The following is a 17365-nucleotide window of genomic DNA, read 5'->3' on the forward strand; positions in this document are numbered from 1 at the left end:
CATAAATGGCTTGGAGCTCAGAGCAGTGGCCCTTGCCCTCAAACACTTCAGGCACATACTCCTTCGCAAACATATATTAGTCTTCACCAACCACATTTCAGCCAAATGTCATTTCAAACATCGAGGATTTAGACCTCACCCAGCCAGCAGGGCATCACAAAATGAGCAGAACCCAATTGGGCCTCTCTGCCAGCTCACCACATCACAGGGGAGCTGAATGTTACAACAGACTTCCTCAGCAGACTTCAGCTTCTCCCGCGGGAATGCACTCTTAGCAACAGAGCGTTCAAACGGTTTCAGGTCCATCGGGGGTCTCCAATCCTCAATTACTTTGCATCTTATCTCACAATTCTCCCTTTTACTCAAGGTACCAGGTTTCATGCGTAGACGAGACAGATTCTCTCAACATTGTGTCCTCAAGAATTCCTTTTGGCCTTTCCTCCAGCTCCTGTCCTTGTGAAGGTACTTCATGAGGTCAGGGTAGAATGGTCAGGGAACATTCTGGCTCCTCAATGGCCACGGTGGTCTGAAATCCTACATCTAGCATTATCCCTTCCACTACCATACCGTGTCTCCACAAATCGTCTCACGCAGCATCCCAACAACCGCCCAGATTTCGGACAGCTCATCCAAGCTGCGTGGAGACTGACCGGCAGATTCTCTGCTAGGCGAGCGGGCATACTCACTAAGCAGGCACCCAGATGGGATTACACTATCAGGTTTTATGAGGCAACATGGGAACCACTTTCTCAGTTGGTGCAAAACACATAAGAAAAAACATGGACTTTAAGAAGCTAGTGATTCCCGTCACTTTGTCTGTTCAGGGACGGCTTTGACCAAGCACTTAACCTCAATTCCTTGGAGCGTCACGTAATGTCACTGTCATCAGTTCGCTCCAGGCCTGGATGAGTGGTGCTCTTGGGCCACCCACATGTTAACCATTTTTTAAGAGGGGCAACTTTCCTTTCCCTGCCCAGGATTCACAGGTTTCCTTCATGGAACCTAAACAAGGGGCTCAACGCCCTTACTACATCTCCTTTTGAACCACTGGCCTCTGTGTCACTATGATTGCTGTCTTTTACATTAGCAGTTTTGGTGGCTATTATTGCGGCCATGAGAATGGCAGAACTCAGCACTCCGTCCATCCAGGCTGATCTCTGCTTTTTCTCATACAGACAAATTAGTATTCAGGACAGATGCACCTTATCTTCCTAAAACCAATTCTTCCTTTCAGAGGTCTGAGGAACTGATCCTCCCTTTCTTTTTCCCTAGCCATCACTTTCATCTGAAACGTTACGGCAGAAATTTGAAGTTGAGATGGGCACTTAAACTTTACATTAAATGCACAAAGACATTTCAGTTGACCGTTTGATCAGAGCCTCTGTTGCTTTAGCTTATGAATCCCAACTGCGTAGGGCTTCTGGTCACATTACAGTTCATTCCACCAGGCAGCAGCAACTTCTGCAGCTTCAGCCATCAACACCAGTGTTGCAGAAATCTACAGAAAGCAGAGCACTAACATCTACATTAACTAGACACACTATAACATGGGCACTTACATTTCTTCTGAAGTGGCCTTTGGATGTAGTGTCCTTCAATCAATACTACCTTCATGGTGAGCGGACCTGCAAGTTACCACTCAAAATGGACTTAAGCTCTGGTAGGTCCCAAAGTGGGCTATGTGGGTGAGTCTGCCAGGAAAATGGAACATTGGGAAAAGACCCGTCATGGTAAGTGACCAACGTTCCATTCTCCAACATCTTTTTATGAGTTCTGTGTCATCAGAAGTTAGGAGGGTGGTGACCAGAAATAAAGCTTTTTCAGTAGTGATGCCCCATCTTCGGAACTCCCTACCTGGGAAGGTTCATCTGGTGTTGTCTTTTGTTTTCAAGGCTAGGCAAAGATCTTTTTCTTTGCACAGGGCCTTTAGATCTATATATTTTTTTAATTTTAGACCTATAATTTTTAATACTGCTCTTTTTCCTTAATACTCTGTTAGCTGCTCTGGGAGCCTTACTTGCTGAAGAGTAGAGTATTAAGTTTTTCCAATAAAATAAGTAATAAATAAATCACTTGATATACTGGAGGTTTTGTGAAACAAAGTCTCTCAAGATGCCTTGATGCACATTGAAGTTTTGACCACCACTGAAAGACTATTTGAATGTTCTGACAAGATGGGATACACTGTTATCTTGGATAGTTCTGAGCACTTTCAGAACAGTGATCATATGTGCTCAGAAGATTCTGATAAGACCAAACACCATCCTCCAAAACACCTTTGTCATTTTATGAACAAGGTGAAACTTGGCCTCTTGTGTATTTTTGAGAATACTGTGAGAGGAACCTATACATCTAGAAGAATTCAAAAAGTGGATGAGCCAATAGGCTATGTGGGCCGCTTCAGCCCAATTCGTACTGCCAACCACATATGACAATACCTCTACCAAGACTATGTTGGATTTCATGAGCTCACATGGCACCAATATGGGAATGCTTATTTTCCCCCAAATTATGATATCAGGACCACTAACAATGTTCCTAGTATCCAACCCAGTAGTGATATATTTTAAAGACCAACTGTCTGTCATGATGTGACCTCTGGGTTTGACTTCTCCTCCTCAGTGGCTTAAGACCATGGATTTGGAGTAAGAATCAGAGGGTGAGAGCCCTCAAAGTTGGCTTCAGAATTCTGTGCTGCCCTGGAAGCTCTGACACAGGTAGAGCCTATTTTGCAAGCATCTTTCTGATCTAAGAAGGTCACATTATTGCCCTCAGACTGAGCACTCTAGTCTGGAAGCTCCAGTGGAACCAAAATCTTTCTGCACAATAGGAGCAAAAAGCTGTTGAACAGACAAGACCCCTTTTATTAAAAAGGCTTCTCCTACCTCCACTGGGAGCTGTAGCACTGTTTAAGATTTTACCTGTTGCTGAAACAACATTCAAAACTTGCTCCAGCAATGCATGAAGTCATCTCTTATCTCACTGGAACTTGTACCTGGATCTACCTGACTTTGCCTTGTTTGACATTGCCTTGCAACACTCGACTCTGCCTGCCAGGCCCCTCCCTTTCATTTGGATCAGAACCCTCTTTCTGCTGAAATCATCACCTGGAGCAGGACACTGCCTTAGTATCACAACTATGGTGAAAAGTAGCTAGTAATACCACCATTCATTTTTCTACCACACTATTACTAATAGAAGAGTACACTCTTTTATAAAGCAATGCTGATATAGAACTAGCACCCTTTTGGGACAAGCCAGATATATTTGCATGAAGTAGAAAATATTGGTTCAACATAGTAAAATTATTTATGTTAGTGTGCAGGTGTGCATCTGGCTATTAAATTGTTGATTGATCTCATCTATTCCCCAGTCATCATATTATCCTTAAAAAGAAAAAGAAAAAGAAAAACTATTGGCAACTGTAGCTGTAAGGCCAATATTTTATTTATTGAGAGTATCTAGCGTGGATCTTTTTATTGCTTTACTTCTGAATATTGCAGTCATGCAAGGAACGATTAATGATTTCAGTTTAATAATACTCCATTCTATCTTTTGTTTTGTAGTTATTTGGATGGAAACCATTTTACCCTTGTCCCCAAAGAACTTTCAAACTACAAGCACTTAACTCTTATGTGAGTAACCTTCAGAGTATTTCTCTATGCTGATCTTATTTTACATCTGCCCTTCCATTAAAGGGAAGTACTGTAGTTTAAAGAAAAACATAATATGTTCTGGAACTGTTAACAATTATAACTCTAGTGCACATTTTAGAAATAGTATTTTTTAGTCCAGTCATCACAGCACAATTCATTAGAAAATATGGAGACAGGAATCCCCATTATCCACTTCAAAAGATGCAGACTCCTACAAAATGCATCATGGAGTATGCTGGTTGAAGTTGCTTATTACACAGATAAAGTAGGGTATTAGAGAGCATAAAGGCATTTAAGTGAATTCAATTACAGAGAGAAATTGGCATAGTTTGTTTGGAACAGGGTTATAAAACAGTAGATGATATTACAGTTGAGAACAGTGGGAAATAGCAGCAGCATTTATCATCTTTAGAGGAGCCTTTCTAAGAAGCTTGCTGGATAAGTAAATTCATCTGTAAAGGTATTTTCCAAGTTAAGCTTCAGGAGAGTATCAAACTAGAAACAAGTTTACCAGATTGCATCATGTATAAATACAATAAAAATGTGTTTGCATTTTTTAAAAGTATACGCTCCAGTAACATGCATTGTATGAAACAAAATGATTTGTACTTTACATTTAAAAGCATACCAATTAAGAAATGTTGCATGTATATATGCTTAACTCCAGAAAGGACCATTTACTATCACTCAGGAGGTCACTTATTCAGATACACTACATACATTAGCTTTATTTCACAAAGACAAGTATTAGCAATATGGTAGTATTTGAAGGGTCTAGTTCTGGAGATTATTTAGTTTTCTTCTTTTCCTGTATTAGTATTCTCATTTGCTAGATAGGGCTGGAGGACTTTCCTGGTTAGGGATGGCTCCTCCTACTGGTTGTGACAGGCAGGGTCTAGAAACTTCTTGGTCTCCTCTCCTGGGGGAGGAGTCATCCCACCCTCCAGACCGGCCCTGCCTGTGGCCTGTGAAGGATGGGTCTTTTCTTCTGTCTGCTCAGAACTTCTTTTTACCTCGTTTTTTTATCCCCCCCCCTGTTCTTTCTGTTTTTAGTCATTCTCCTCTCCTTAATGTTAGCTATTTCTCTCTTCTGTCTCCATCCTTTACTGTTTTCTTCTCCCCTTCTGCCTTCACATCGTGGGTCCAGGGCTTGGGAGGATCGTTCAGTCCAGTTTGGCAGTTTGGCGCCGTGTGAGGCGTTCTTGAGTGCAACGGAGCGTGGCTAGCCGCAGTGCTTTAGCAACAGCGGCAGCCCCTTTTGAAGGGAGACTGACTTCTTGCTCTGTGGAACCACATTTTCACCACACTTGTGCTGAGCGGGATCACGGGATCTGGCTCCCGCCCCCTTCTGAAGAGAAGAACCAGTGATGTGTGCTGCCTGGGGGTATCCACCCCAAAATTGGATCATGCACGGCAGCAGGGGGTGAGCAGCTCCTGCTACAGCGGTTTGCCATTGCAGCGGTTTCCTGGACATTTTTCCTAAGCGCAGAACAGTTGCGGCTGCCACTTTATGGGTTTGCCTGCCTCTTCCTCGTTCTCCCACCAAGACTTCTGTCATATGGGAGATGTGATGGATTCTCATGAGCTGCCCGTGCAAGGCTCAACAAGCCATCAGCCTGCACTCTCCCCAACCCCAAGTGGGGGCAGCGGGGGGGGTGAGTATTCCTGATGAATGTATGGAAGTCACACACCCCCATTCTCAGTTTCTCAAGTTTATGCCTGGGGTCAAGGAGTTAATCTTCTTTGAAATCAGTGGCCCTATTCACCATGCCCTTAAAAGTAAGCAGAGCGGGCTCTCAAAAAGGCAATCCCATAAGGGAAAGCGGAGGCACAGATGTCACTCTAGCGACTCACGCAGGGAGAGGAGATATAGCAATTTGCCATAGTGCTACAGCTATACCAGATCCCCCTCTCATTCTACCCTCGCCATCAGCCAGGGTGGCATACCCCCTGATATCAACCTCGGTGACATGCTCCCATTCCCTGTCATATTGTGCAGTGGGGGGGGGGGTTCAGGCAGTGCCCATGGCAGGAGACAAGGATCTCACTGGAAGCAGTGGACTGGTAGAGGGTGTTATGAGTCAATAGGGCCGATCGGATGCTCAGACACACGCATACCCCATACCCACTATGGTCCAGGGGTTGCAGGTACAAGGACTGTTGCCCAAGAAGGTCTATGGCCAACAGGGGGCGTTGTCTGATTTAGATGATTCCCCTGAACCTGACAGGGAAGAGGAAGAGATTGGGAAAGGATCTAGAGGTGACCCACACACAACCTAGGCTCTTTGCCCTAGAGGTTTTTCAGTCCCTTCTTCTGAGTGCTGCAGTTCTCAGAAACTGAGGGGGGAGGCGATGCCCATGCCCAGTAGAATTCAGCTGGAGCGAGAAAGGCTTTCCCTCGACTGGTGCGAAGCTGGTTATTGTCCTCAGGCTTTTGATGATGTGTGGGACGCAGAATGGGCATTCCCATGTAAATCAAAGCTGCCTACTAAATCGGCAAAGAAGCATTTCGTATTTGCAGCAAGGATCCTAGTCTCTATCCTGGTTAGATGTTATATATATTCCCAGGATATTAAGGGGCCTCCCCCTTGGGGGATATATCCTTCATGAAGAAGACATACAAGCCAGGGCAACTCAGAGCTACAAGTTATATTTGGAGGATATCCCACAGATCTTCTTTTGGCAGCCATTTTGTGGGATCTCACCCTTTGAGCTCCTCCAGCAGTTTGTCCCAGCAGTTTGTACACTGTTCTCGTAGAACCAGAAATCTGAGGCTGCTTCTGTTCTAAGTTTTCAGGGGACGAATTGGAATCCGCACCTGATATTTTACCCTTTGCTCTGGCCAGGCAGTTTTTTCGATAAATTAAGGAACAGCCTGTGGCACCCAAGCCCTTGTCCCAGTTCCTGGCCACAGGGCATAAAATAAAATAAAAATGTTGCCTTCTGCTCCTGCCAAACAGCCCACAGTGGTGGTTTATTTTCCTACACCCCTTCAGTACTGTCTGGAGGGCTGAGTGGGTTCTCTTCATGATGTTTTTGAATTGGTCTAGCTTTCCCTGGTTTCTGCCTTGATGGCTGATATGAGGTCCCTTTACCCAGAGGTTGTCAGCTGGAACAAAGGGTGCTTATCAAGAGTTTTGGGAGGATTGGGGATGCCTGAGCTTAGGTGACAAGGTATTCCCTCTTCCTTGTGTTCTAGCCCTGACGCCAGGTGCTTAGTCAAGGCGTGGGGCTGTGGATATGTGTAGTGTACTCACTGGAGAAAGGTTATAGATCATGTCAGATAGTGGTCATCCGAAGACCTAGTGTGTTCCCTTTATGTGGAAGGGTTACACAAAGTGACTCTCTTAAACCTAGTCAACTTTCAGGTTGGCTATGTCTGTTCCCTCCTCCCTCAGAAACATAAGGGGTGAAATATCTGGGAAGAAATCTTATATATTTCAGGTTTATTCCTGTGGATTTTTCTCCTCAGAACAGACAGGGACATGAGTAATCTGTGGACTGAGACATTTAGAGAGCTGATTCTCCCTCTTAAAGGCCTGAAAAGGTAGGCCCAGGGAGCGTTGCCACAGTTGGAAAGTATATACTGTGAATGGAATGGAAAACCCTCAAAGCTTTTCTTGAGGATTCAAAAAGTTATTACACCCCCTACCCCCAGGAGAAGGCCCACAACCCTTACCTGTGGTAGTTTTTGCAAGAACAGTTGGTTCATCTCAACAGCCGCAGTTTGGAATAAATTCAGATGTGGGAGCCCATGGTTCTCATTCCTACATGGCTGTGGGGATCATTGGGTGACCTTGGGCCAGTCACTGCCTCTCAGCCTCAGAGGAAGACAATGGTAAGCCACCTCTGGGTAGCGCTTACCACAGAAACCGTATGAACACAACCAAAGGATTCATTGGGTTGCTATAAGTCCGAATCGGCTTGAAGGCAGTCCACTTACATTTATGTGTTAAACATAACATAAATTTCTTTATTCCTCTCTTTCACAGATAATCCCAGTCCGAGGATTGGTTTAATAGAATCAGGGAGCAGAAAATGCTTGTTTCTATATTGTCTAATCAAGAGGAAAAGCAGCCCCTATCCTTCTAGTCTTTTATGTTCCTTTAAACAAAGTTTGGTTATGGGGATGGTTGGCACTGCACTGGTCTACATGACATTGCAAGTGTCTGCCAGCACAAACAAGTGTGAGAAGCTGCATCTAGCTGCAGAAGCTTCTGCCTCAGAGTTTTGAATAAGGTCAAACCATTCTGACATATAAATAACAAACTTTACCAGTGTGCCTTGGGCATGCTCTTTCTGACCTAATCGCAGGAGGATATCGGGCTATGATCTGATGGTTGAGGTTCATCCCCCAGTCGTTTCAGTAGCTTCTGCTTCCATTCCAAGATCCCATTCCAGCAAAGGTGAGAATTCGGGTGTCCATTCCAGACATGGTTTAGAGAGAGCTACAGTGGTAGTTGTTTCCAATTAATGGAGTGTACGATGGACAACCTGGAGGCTGAGCGGATTGGGTTGAGGGACAAGGTTTTTTGGGGGGAAAGTCCTTAATATACTATTGGCCTCACGTAAACAGTCTACCAATAGGGGTTTCTCTCCCACCTGGAGGGTGTTTTTGAGCTGATGCTCAAAAATCTCGGTGGATCTATTGTCCAGAAGCGTCCAGGCTTTCCTGGTTTTTTTACACTCGGTTTGGACAAAGGGTTTAGTGCAGCTATCCTCAGGTGCCAGGCAGCTTTCCTCAGTAGTATATTCTCTAGTCTGGGGGTTCCCTGTTGCCTTCAAACTGCTTGCTCTAAGTGTTTCCTTAAAGGGGTGCTTCTTGTTTCTCTGCAGACGGTTCACAGGTTTCCAACCTGGAACCTAAACTGGATCTTGTTGGCACTAGCAAGCTCACTCTTAGACCCTACGGCCACCTGCCTTCTGAACACCTTGACTTATATGACAGTATTTTGGTGGCCATCACATCAGTTTTTTATAGGTCTCAGTAAGTGGACTTGCCGTCTTTCTGTCCATCTCCCTCCTGCACTCAGGAGCATAGGTGGCACCTGTTGGACATTAGAGGAGCTGCACACTGGAGTTTAGACATCCTGAATCATCATTTGTGTCTTTCTTGGGGAACTCTAAAGGAAAGAAGGTGTTTACCTCTTCCATCTCTTGCTGGTTAAGGGCAGCCATAGCTCAGGGCTATGAGGCATTGGGTAAGGACCCTGCAGCGGGTATCACAGCACACTCTGTTAGATGGGTGGCAGCCTCTGCATCATGCAAGGGCGGTTTCCCAATCATGGACATCTGTAGGGGGACACATGGGCCTCTCCACACACCCTCATCAGACATTATAAAATAGATTCCTATTCCTCAGCTGATGCCATGTTTGGTAGCAAGGCATTCCAGAAGGTGTTAAATCACTAGTTTCACACTGAGGAAGCCCACCCTGGGGATGTGGATACTGCTCTGATATATCCCTAACCAGGAATGTCCTCTAGCCCTATCTAGCAAAAATGGAAATTTTCCTTACCCTGAATTTCTATTTGTAGATAGGGCTGGAGGACATTCCAGCCACCTCTTCTTCCTCTTCTACAGCCTTCTGGAGCAAGGGGTTGGGGGTTTGATGCATTCTGCTAGCATCTTGTACTGCGTGTATCTCCATTTGGGTGAAGGTTTTCTCCAGTTGTCTGTTTTTGTCTCTGGTTATTACCTTTTCCTAGTTACTACTTTGTACAGGCGTCTGCTTAATAAACGTCTGAATGGTTGGCATTGATGGGGTTGAGGAGTTCTTGTTCTGTCAGATCGGTCTGGAGGGCGGGATGACTCCTCCCCCCAGAGAGGAAACTAAGAAGTTTTTAGACCCTGCCTGTCACGACCAGTAGGAGGAGCCATCCCTAACCAGTAATGTCCTCCAGCCCTATCTACAAATAGAAATTCATGGTAAGGAAAATTTCCATTTTTTGTTCTGTCGTTTTTAGTCCAGCCTGAGTTAAAATGGTTACTGGGTTCATACCTAGCATGTAGTAATATAAACTAACATTTTAATAAGAATTAATAAAGCTACATATACGAATAGGATGTTATGACTTAAAGAATTTCTGGATTTATTTTTATTTTTTGTAGAGATTTAAGTAACAACAGAATCAGCACTCTTTCTAACCAGAGCTTCAGCAACATGACTCAGCTGCTTACCTTGTAAGTGTATATGCGTAGCAAAGAATGTTTAAGAAGAATGTCATCTTTAATAATAGGTGATTGTTGGAGAATTTTGTTTTTCTCCTGTGGGTTCTTTTGCTGGGGGTCCTTGAATAAAAATTTTGAATACACAGGCTTGCAGCAAAAAGGTAGGCCTTTATTGGATGACAAGTGTACACTTGGTCAGTCTCCCTCCTAGTGAGTGGAGAACTGCAACTTGGCACTGTTTGCCTGGGGTTTTTATACATTTCAGGACAAAGTAGCATCTACCAATCAGGATTTAACACGTCAGAATGACATAGACATGACAGTATTACGCAGGTATTACACGGGCATTTGCACAGGCATTGCATAGGTACTGTACTTCTCTGCATCGTGTTCTAGTGAATTTGGCAATGTTCAGTACTTCACATGAAAGTACATTTTCACAGTGAGCTAAGCACTCCAGCTAGTGAGCAAGCAATTTAGTTACGCATTTTATTAATGCAATTCTTTCTTTCTACATCTCAGGGATACTGAGATGTTCTGCACAGTGTTATGTATTATTTTGAGTACAAATAGTGCCAAACAAACCAGTACAGTAAAAGGAGACAGCTCCAAAGAGAAAGGGATCTGGCTTCCTACTAAACTATTAAAATGTTATGAACTTTTATAGCTTTATGAAAGAATATATTTTGCTTATTGTTTATGTATATTGAATTCCCCATTAGCCATACATGTATGTATATATAAAATTCCCCATCATCTCCCCCCTCTGAAGCTAGCTAGAATACTAGCTTTGCACAATATCACATTATATTTTATTTATTATCCTAAAGTATTTGGTGAAGAGAAAAAAAGAGAAGAATAGCATTACAAAATTACTGGGTGCATGGTAGCATTAATCATTTGAAAAGGAGGGGTCTCGGTGTGAGGAGACCCCCATACGTGTGTGTGTATATATATCTGCATGTATATTTCTAACTGACCCTGAAAAACTAAGGCTCCTTCTAACGAACAATGGAATTCACTGTGAGTGGGGGGAAATCTGCCAAAGAATAAGGTAACATTTATGGATTTTGGCTGTGTAATGGCTACTTGCAGCTCTGTGTTTATGGCATATGATTTGAAAATTAATTCTTGGTATACTTTCAGAATTCTCAGTTACAATCGTCTCAGATGTATCCCAGCACATACATTTGATGGCTTGAAATCACTTAGGCTGCTGTAAGTAGTAGTGTTGTATTATTCATTTTCTTGCGTATGCCCCTTGGAGGATTAGATCTGAATTGAGCATTGTAGATGCTCCTTCCCCATGACTCTAGTAACATGAATGGCAAAATCTGGCAATAGATATTCCCTTATCAGTACTTCTTGAGCTAGAGGATGTGAGGTAGTTGCATGGAATGTCCTACCACCACTCATACCACCATTTCATACATTACCAAAGAAGTGTGGGATTCTGCCATGGAAAGCGTTATCTATACCACTCAGGTAATACACACTGGGCCTTAGCCCTTTCTAAGCGGGATAATTCCCTAATAAGCTACTTGACATGGCACCTTGGTGGAATTAATCTAAAACAACTCTAGTATTCCATGAATAAATAGTTCACAATGATACATGTACACAAATTATAAAGCACGAACTCAAGTGCCCAATAAAATAAACATGTTAGCTGGACTACTAATATTGTTGGCTCCTAACCTATAGACAGCAAGTTTTGCTTTAACAGCTCCAGGTCAGCAAGAAGACATTATATGGGAACTATTTCACCCTAGCGCTGCAGTGGTCTGTTCTCTTCTCACCCCTCACCTCTCGGCAGAACTTCATAAGAGGCAGGAGATGAGGATGGATTTCTGTGGCATTAGATTAAATGTGGACCCATATCATGTTGTGTTGTATTTGGCATCAACCAAGTAGAGTATAAGTATCCTCTTATGTTGGGGTATTTTAGTGGTGGAATTTTAATACCTTGATGTTCTGCGAAGTAAAGTATTCTCTTGCCCATTATATCACATTAATAAATATTCCTAAATGTTAAGAACAGCACACATTCTGAGAAGTTTCTTCTGGCAGACAGGAACCTCATTATGCCCTGTGAGGAAGCCTGGTTAGGGAAGGAAATGCGGCTGACCTCAGCCTCCCACTACTTGGGACAGCAAGTGCCAGTGTCACCCTGCCAGGATAGCCCCCCTTCTTCTGGCCATCAGTGCAAGGCATGGTTGACCTGGGATGTGACATAGTTGGATTGGACCACAGAGGAGACTGCTCCTTTTACAGATTGCCCCATGCATATATAAAGTGAAAGACTTCACAGTGTGCCTGTTTTTTCAAACTGTATCTAATGATTACTCAGCATAATGAAAAGTTAGCATGTATATTTTTAGAGCAAAATTTATTTTACTGTTTGTAGGGATGAAGTACTTCCTCATCTACTTCCACAATATGTTTCCTGTCTGTTACAAAATGATCTAAAGATTTCACTGCCCTTGCTACATTTGAACATATTTCTTATAAATCTTAATCTCATGTGGATACGTATTTGGACATGTCAGTGGCTTTTATCAGTTTATATGTTTAAATTAAGATTGGTGTGTTTTAATGTGAACTGATGGGCTGTTATTTTTTCTTCAGTGTTTTTTCTTCCTTTTATTCTGTTTTTTTCTTTCTCTTCTTTGTTAAATTTGTATATAAAAAATAATTAAAGAAATACATAAATATTTCTCCTTTGCTTAGGTCTTTACATGGCAATGATATTTCTGTTGTTCCTGAAGGTGCTTTTAATGATCTTTCAGCATTATCCCATCTGTGAGTATTGTGTCCATAAGTCAATATTTACATTAATACTCTGATTGGGTAGTTCACTAGTTAGTGAGACTAACACCCTGACCTTAAACATTTGTATAAGTTAGTTCAGGGAAGTATCTAAAATGTACATAGATAACACTTTTAGCAATGAACACATGCAGCAGTTGGATGTCCCTATTGTAAGAATGTATTTGATGGTTCAATACATTGTAACTGGGCTAACTATTCACACAACCATAAGCAATTGGTTGGAAGGATACACATGCTCTTAGGTGGGCTGCCAATGGAAGATGGACTAGGGGTAAACATATGTCCACCTTCTGGATATATGTTTCTGTTCTTGTTGTTGGAATGATCTTTCAGTATTCTCCCAGCTATGTATATTCAGTCCATGAGCCAGTATTTATATTAATTTTCTAACTGGGGAAGTCATATTGGGCATGCACAAAAATCCTTCTAAAAATTAACACTGAAGTGTAAAAGTGTTTCAAGGTTTCTTCAGCCCACCATAACAGTGTGGTGAATGTCATGTCATGAGTATGACAAGCCTCACATATTGTGTGAGATTAGTGAGATGAACATAATGTTAAATTATTGAGTAATAGTTTCCTTGGCCTTGTTGCAAAATATGGATTTTTTTCATTCACACTGATTTCATTTCAAAGCACGCACTGTTTCAAACATTGATTTGAACATTGTCTGGCGACGGCAACAAAAATCTTAATGGACTAATAGTATACATTTTTGCCTTGAAAAACTCTTTGCCTGTTGGCAGTGGAGGACATTCTATATTAGGATGACACCTCCCACTGGATTGACAGCCAGGGTTCAGAATCCTTTGCATCCTCTCCAGGGGAGGAGCCATACCACCCTCCAGTCTGACCCTGCCTGTGGTCAATGACAGTTGGGGTCCTTTAGACTGCTAATTAACCCTGAGTTATCTCCTTAAATTTCTTTGCTTTGTGAGTTTCTCTTCTTACCCCCAACTCCTGTTGGTGTGAATATTTTTCTTTTAATTCCATCCCTTCCTGTTATTTTTTGTCTCATTTCTGTGTTTGCATGGCTGCAAACAGGGAAGGGACTTTGGGGGAGGTTCATTTCTCCCTTCCTTTGTTAGGATTTTTCTTCTTTGACCTTTCCTGAGTTTGGTCTCATTGTGGACTTGGAAACAGAGACTTGATTTTGAGTACCCTGCGGGGTCTATGGTAGCTGCCAGGGTTCGCCCTGTGCTTCTTCGGTCAGCCTCTGACTGCTATGAGGAGACTTGGTTTTGAGTACCCTGCGGGGTCTATGGCAGCTGCCAGGGTTCGCCCTGTGCTTCTTCAGCCAGTCTTTCACTGCTGTGAGAAGTTTCTGCGACTGCAGGATTGTTGTCTCCTTCATTCTCTCAGCAGCTGAGACCACACTTTTTACAAGGCTACTGAGAATTGCCCATTTTGCTTTGTGGGTTATTTTTGAAATGGGAGCACTGTTTGTTGGTGTTTGCTCTGGCAGACATACACTGGCGTAACCGACCGTAGTCATTCCCTTGCTTTGCACCTTGCCAAGAATAACGCAACGCACATGTAGAAATATACAGTCTTTTATCAGCAGAATAACATAAAGCAGTTCCAGCATCGAATACACAAGTTACAGAGTCCGTCTTTCTCCTCTTTACTTCCCCCCACACACACCAAAAACATCCTTTTCTTTTCCTGTCTTTATAGCCCATCACGGTCATTTAGTCATTAGGTGATTCAGGGTCTGCACCTGTATCACCTGAGGGTTTTTGATTTACTCTTTACTGTCAGTTAACCCTTTCATGGCTGGTTTTCCTTCTTTGTGAAATGTACATGCTAACAGCCCCTCCTCATTTCACACAGAATGAATACATGCACGTCTTATATCCTACATTATACATGCCTAATAGTTGTACAAGTTTGTCATGTTTGTCAGCACACAGTGGTTTTGTCAGGATATCTGCTGCCATTTTACCCGTTTCACAATATCTGATATCAACATGGCCTTGTTGTACACAGTCTTTTAGGTGGTGGTATCTAACACTCACATGTTTGGTTTTTCTGGTGCCACCTTCTGCCAACGCCAATCGTATACAGGCTTGATTGTCCTCATATATAACAAATGGTTTCTGTACATTTAGACAGGCATCTCGAAGCAACTGTTCATACCACAATAGTTCATTGCAGGCTGTTGATAGACTTATGTATTCTGCTTCTGTACCTGATATAGCAACAACATTCTGCTTTACGCTACACCAGTCTATCAACGACCCTTGAAACATTATTGCTGATGTCGATTTTCTACAAGTCTCATCAGACGCATGATCTGCATCTGTATAACATACTATGCCATCCCTTTTGCAGGCAGATAAAAGTAGACACTTGGTGGCGGTGCCTTTTAGATATCTCAGTATTCTTTTTATGCCTTCCCAGTCATGCTGGGTTGGGTGTTCTACCTTTCTGCTGAGGATACTGACCGCGTTACATATATCTGGTCTCGTCACTTTTGCTATGTACAGTAACCTTCCAATAATGCTTCTATACAGTTTTGGTTCTTTACATGGCTCGCTTTCATGCTCTCTCTGGAAATCCACTAGCATTGGCATTCTCACTAGTTTACAGTCTGCCATGCCACAGTCTTGTAGGAGCTGTTTTATTTTGTTTGTTTGGTGGAGCATAAAGCTGCCGTCATCTTTCCTCACTATCTCTGTGCCTAAATAGTGGGTTACTGGCCCAAGACATGTCATGTCAACATGTCGCTTTAATTGATCGTAAAATTCCGCTTGCTCTCTGTCTGTATAACAAAAGTACAGGATATTGTCTACGAATACAAGACATTATACAGTTTCAGTTTGCTGTTGTACATACAAACAAGGATCAGCAACACTCTTTTTGAATCCTATTGACTCCAATACCTTATTAAGTTTGGTGTGCCAACACCTGGCACTTTGCTTGAGACCATATATTGACTTATGCAGTTTACATACTAGTGCAGGATTCTGCACAAAACCAGGGGGTTGTTCCATAAATAAAGATTCTTCTAACTCACCATAAAGAAACGCAGTTTTAATGTCATAGTGGTATACCTGCATGTTCTGTGATGCAGCAACTTTCAACATTAGTCTTATGGTCTCATGTCTGACTACGGGTGCAAATACAGCATCAAAATCTTCTCCATACTTTTGATTGAATCCCTTAGCCACCAGCTGTGCTCTGTACCTTTCCACCTCCCCCTTTACTGTTTTCTTAATTTTATATATCCATTTGCAACCAATGGCTTTCCTATTTGGAGGTAGCTGTGCTAAGGTCCACGTCGTGTTTTTGTTCATGGCATTTATTTCTTCCTCCATGGCTATTTGCCACTTTTGGGCTTCCTTGGGGGACAGTTTGCTTACATCAGCATAAGACAAGGGTTCTACCTGAGTACACAACGCTTTTGTCACACCTATTTTAAATCTGTCAGGTGGTTTGCCAAGATTAGCCCTTTCTGACCTCAGCTCTGGTTCTGGGTGATCCCTTTCGTCTGTACCCTCTTGTTCAGACACATCAGCTTCCCCTTCTTCTTTTTCCTGCTTAATGTCAAAACCTTGGTCAGAACCCTTCTCTTGTGGGATTACGTCCACTGTTTCTTGCATTTTGTCACTAGGGGTACTGAGGTTTACGTCTACAAAACGTCCTACTTTCTGCCAATCTTGCTCATGTGTTTTGACACTTCTGCTCACTACCACCCTTCTTTCGGTTGGCAACCACACCCTATAATAAGCCTTTTCGAATCCTAATAAAATACCCCTTTCTGCTCTGGGGCTTGCTTTCCTTTTCTTTGTGTTTTTGGCACGTGTACCCAGCACTCGGACCTGAACACTTTTATGCGCTCTAACCTTGGTTTTACTCCATAGAATCTTCCGAATGGAGTAGACAGCACAGCACTAGAAAACAACCTGTTTTGTATATAATTCACATAAACAATGCATTCACCTCCAAAAAACAGAGATAATGGTGAATCATTTAGCATAGCTCTCACCATATCCTGAATATATCTGTTCCTTCTCTCTGCGGTTCCATTTTGATGTGGGGAAATGGTGCGGTTAACGCATGCTTTATCCCTTTTGTGGTTAGATAGTTTTCAAACGTATGTGAGGTAAACTCGCCTCCTCTATCAGTTAACACCTCGGCTATGCTCGAGTGATATTTTGCTTCAGCCCACCTTACGAAATGCCTGAACTTCTTTTCTGCCTCCCCTTTGTGTTTCAACAAGTACACAAAACAAAAACGGGAATAGTCATCCACGAGCAACATATAAAATCTGGCGCCACCTAGTGTTTTTCGGAATGGACCAGCGAGATCCATATGTACCAGCTCTAAAACTCTTTTAGTGCTGCGTTCACATTTTATGTTGGTAGGTGCGGCTACTGATTTATGTTCGTGGCATATATCACAGTCTACAAACGTAGCACAGGGTTTAATCCTTAAATCAGCACTGTATCTCGGCATTTTGCTTATGGTGCTGAAACCTGCATGCCCAAGCCTCCTATGGTATAGATGTATGCATTTATCATGGGGGGTTTGTTCTCTATAGTGCTTACCACAGCTTCTGAGGTTTGTTTTATAACATATAAAGCATCTTCTAATATGCCTACTGCATATACCTTATCTGTCTTTGTTATTTCACATGTGCCTTTTCTGAACAAGACCGCAAATTCCATTGCATTTAGTGTGGACACAGACATGATGTTATTC

The 17365-nt window shown here is 42.6% G+C and overlaps 1 protein-coding gene across 7 annotated transcripts in view; it reads left to right on the forward strand.

Moving 5' to 3' along the window:
• SLIT2 (slit guidance ligand 2) overlaps positions 1-17365 on the forward strand; it is a 438710-nt gene that overhangs the window by 337979 nt on the left and 83366 nt on the right. For all 7 annotated transcript variants that reach the window (XM_061583554.1, XM_061583552.1, XM_061583553.1 and 4 more), the window contains 4 exons: positions 3567-3635; positions 9768-9839; positions 10974-11045; positions 12558-12629. In XM_061583554.1, coding sequence (XP_061439538.1) covers positions 3567-3635; positions 9768-9839; positions 10974-11045; positions 12558-12629 — 285 coding nt within the window. The remainder of the gene's footprint in view (positions 1-3566; positions 3636-9767; positions 9840-10973; positions 11046-12557; positions 12630-17365) is intronic.

This window comes from Rhineura floridana, chromosome 9 (genome assembly GCF_030035675.1).
Source record: "Rhineura floridana isolate rRhiFlo1 chromosome 9, rRhiFlo1.hap2, whole genome shotgun sequence".
Taxonomy (NCBI): Eukaryota; Metazoa; Chordata; class Lepidosauria; order Squamata; family Rhineuridae; genus Rhineura; species Rhineura floridana.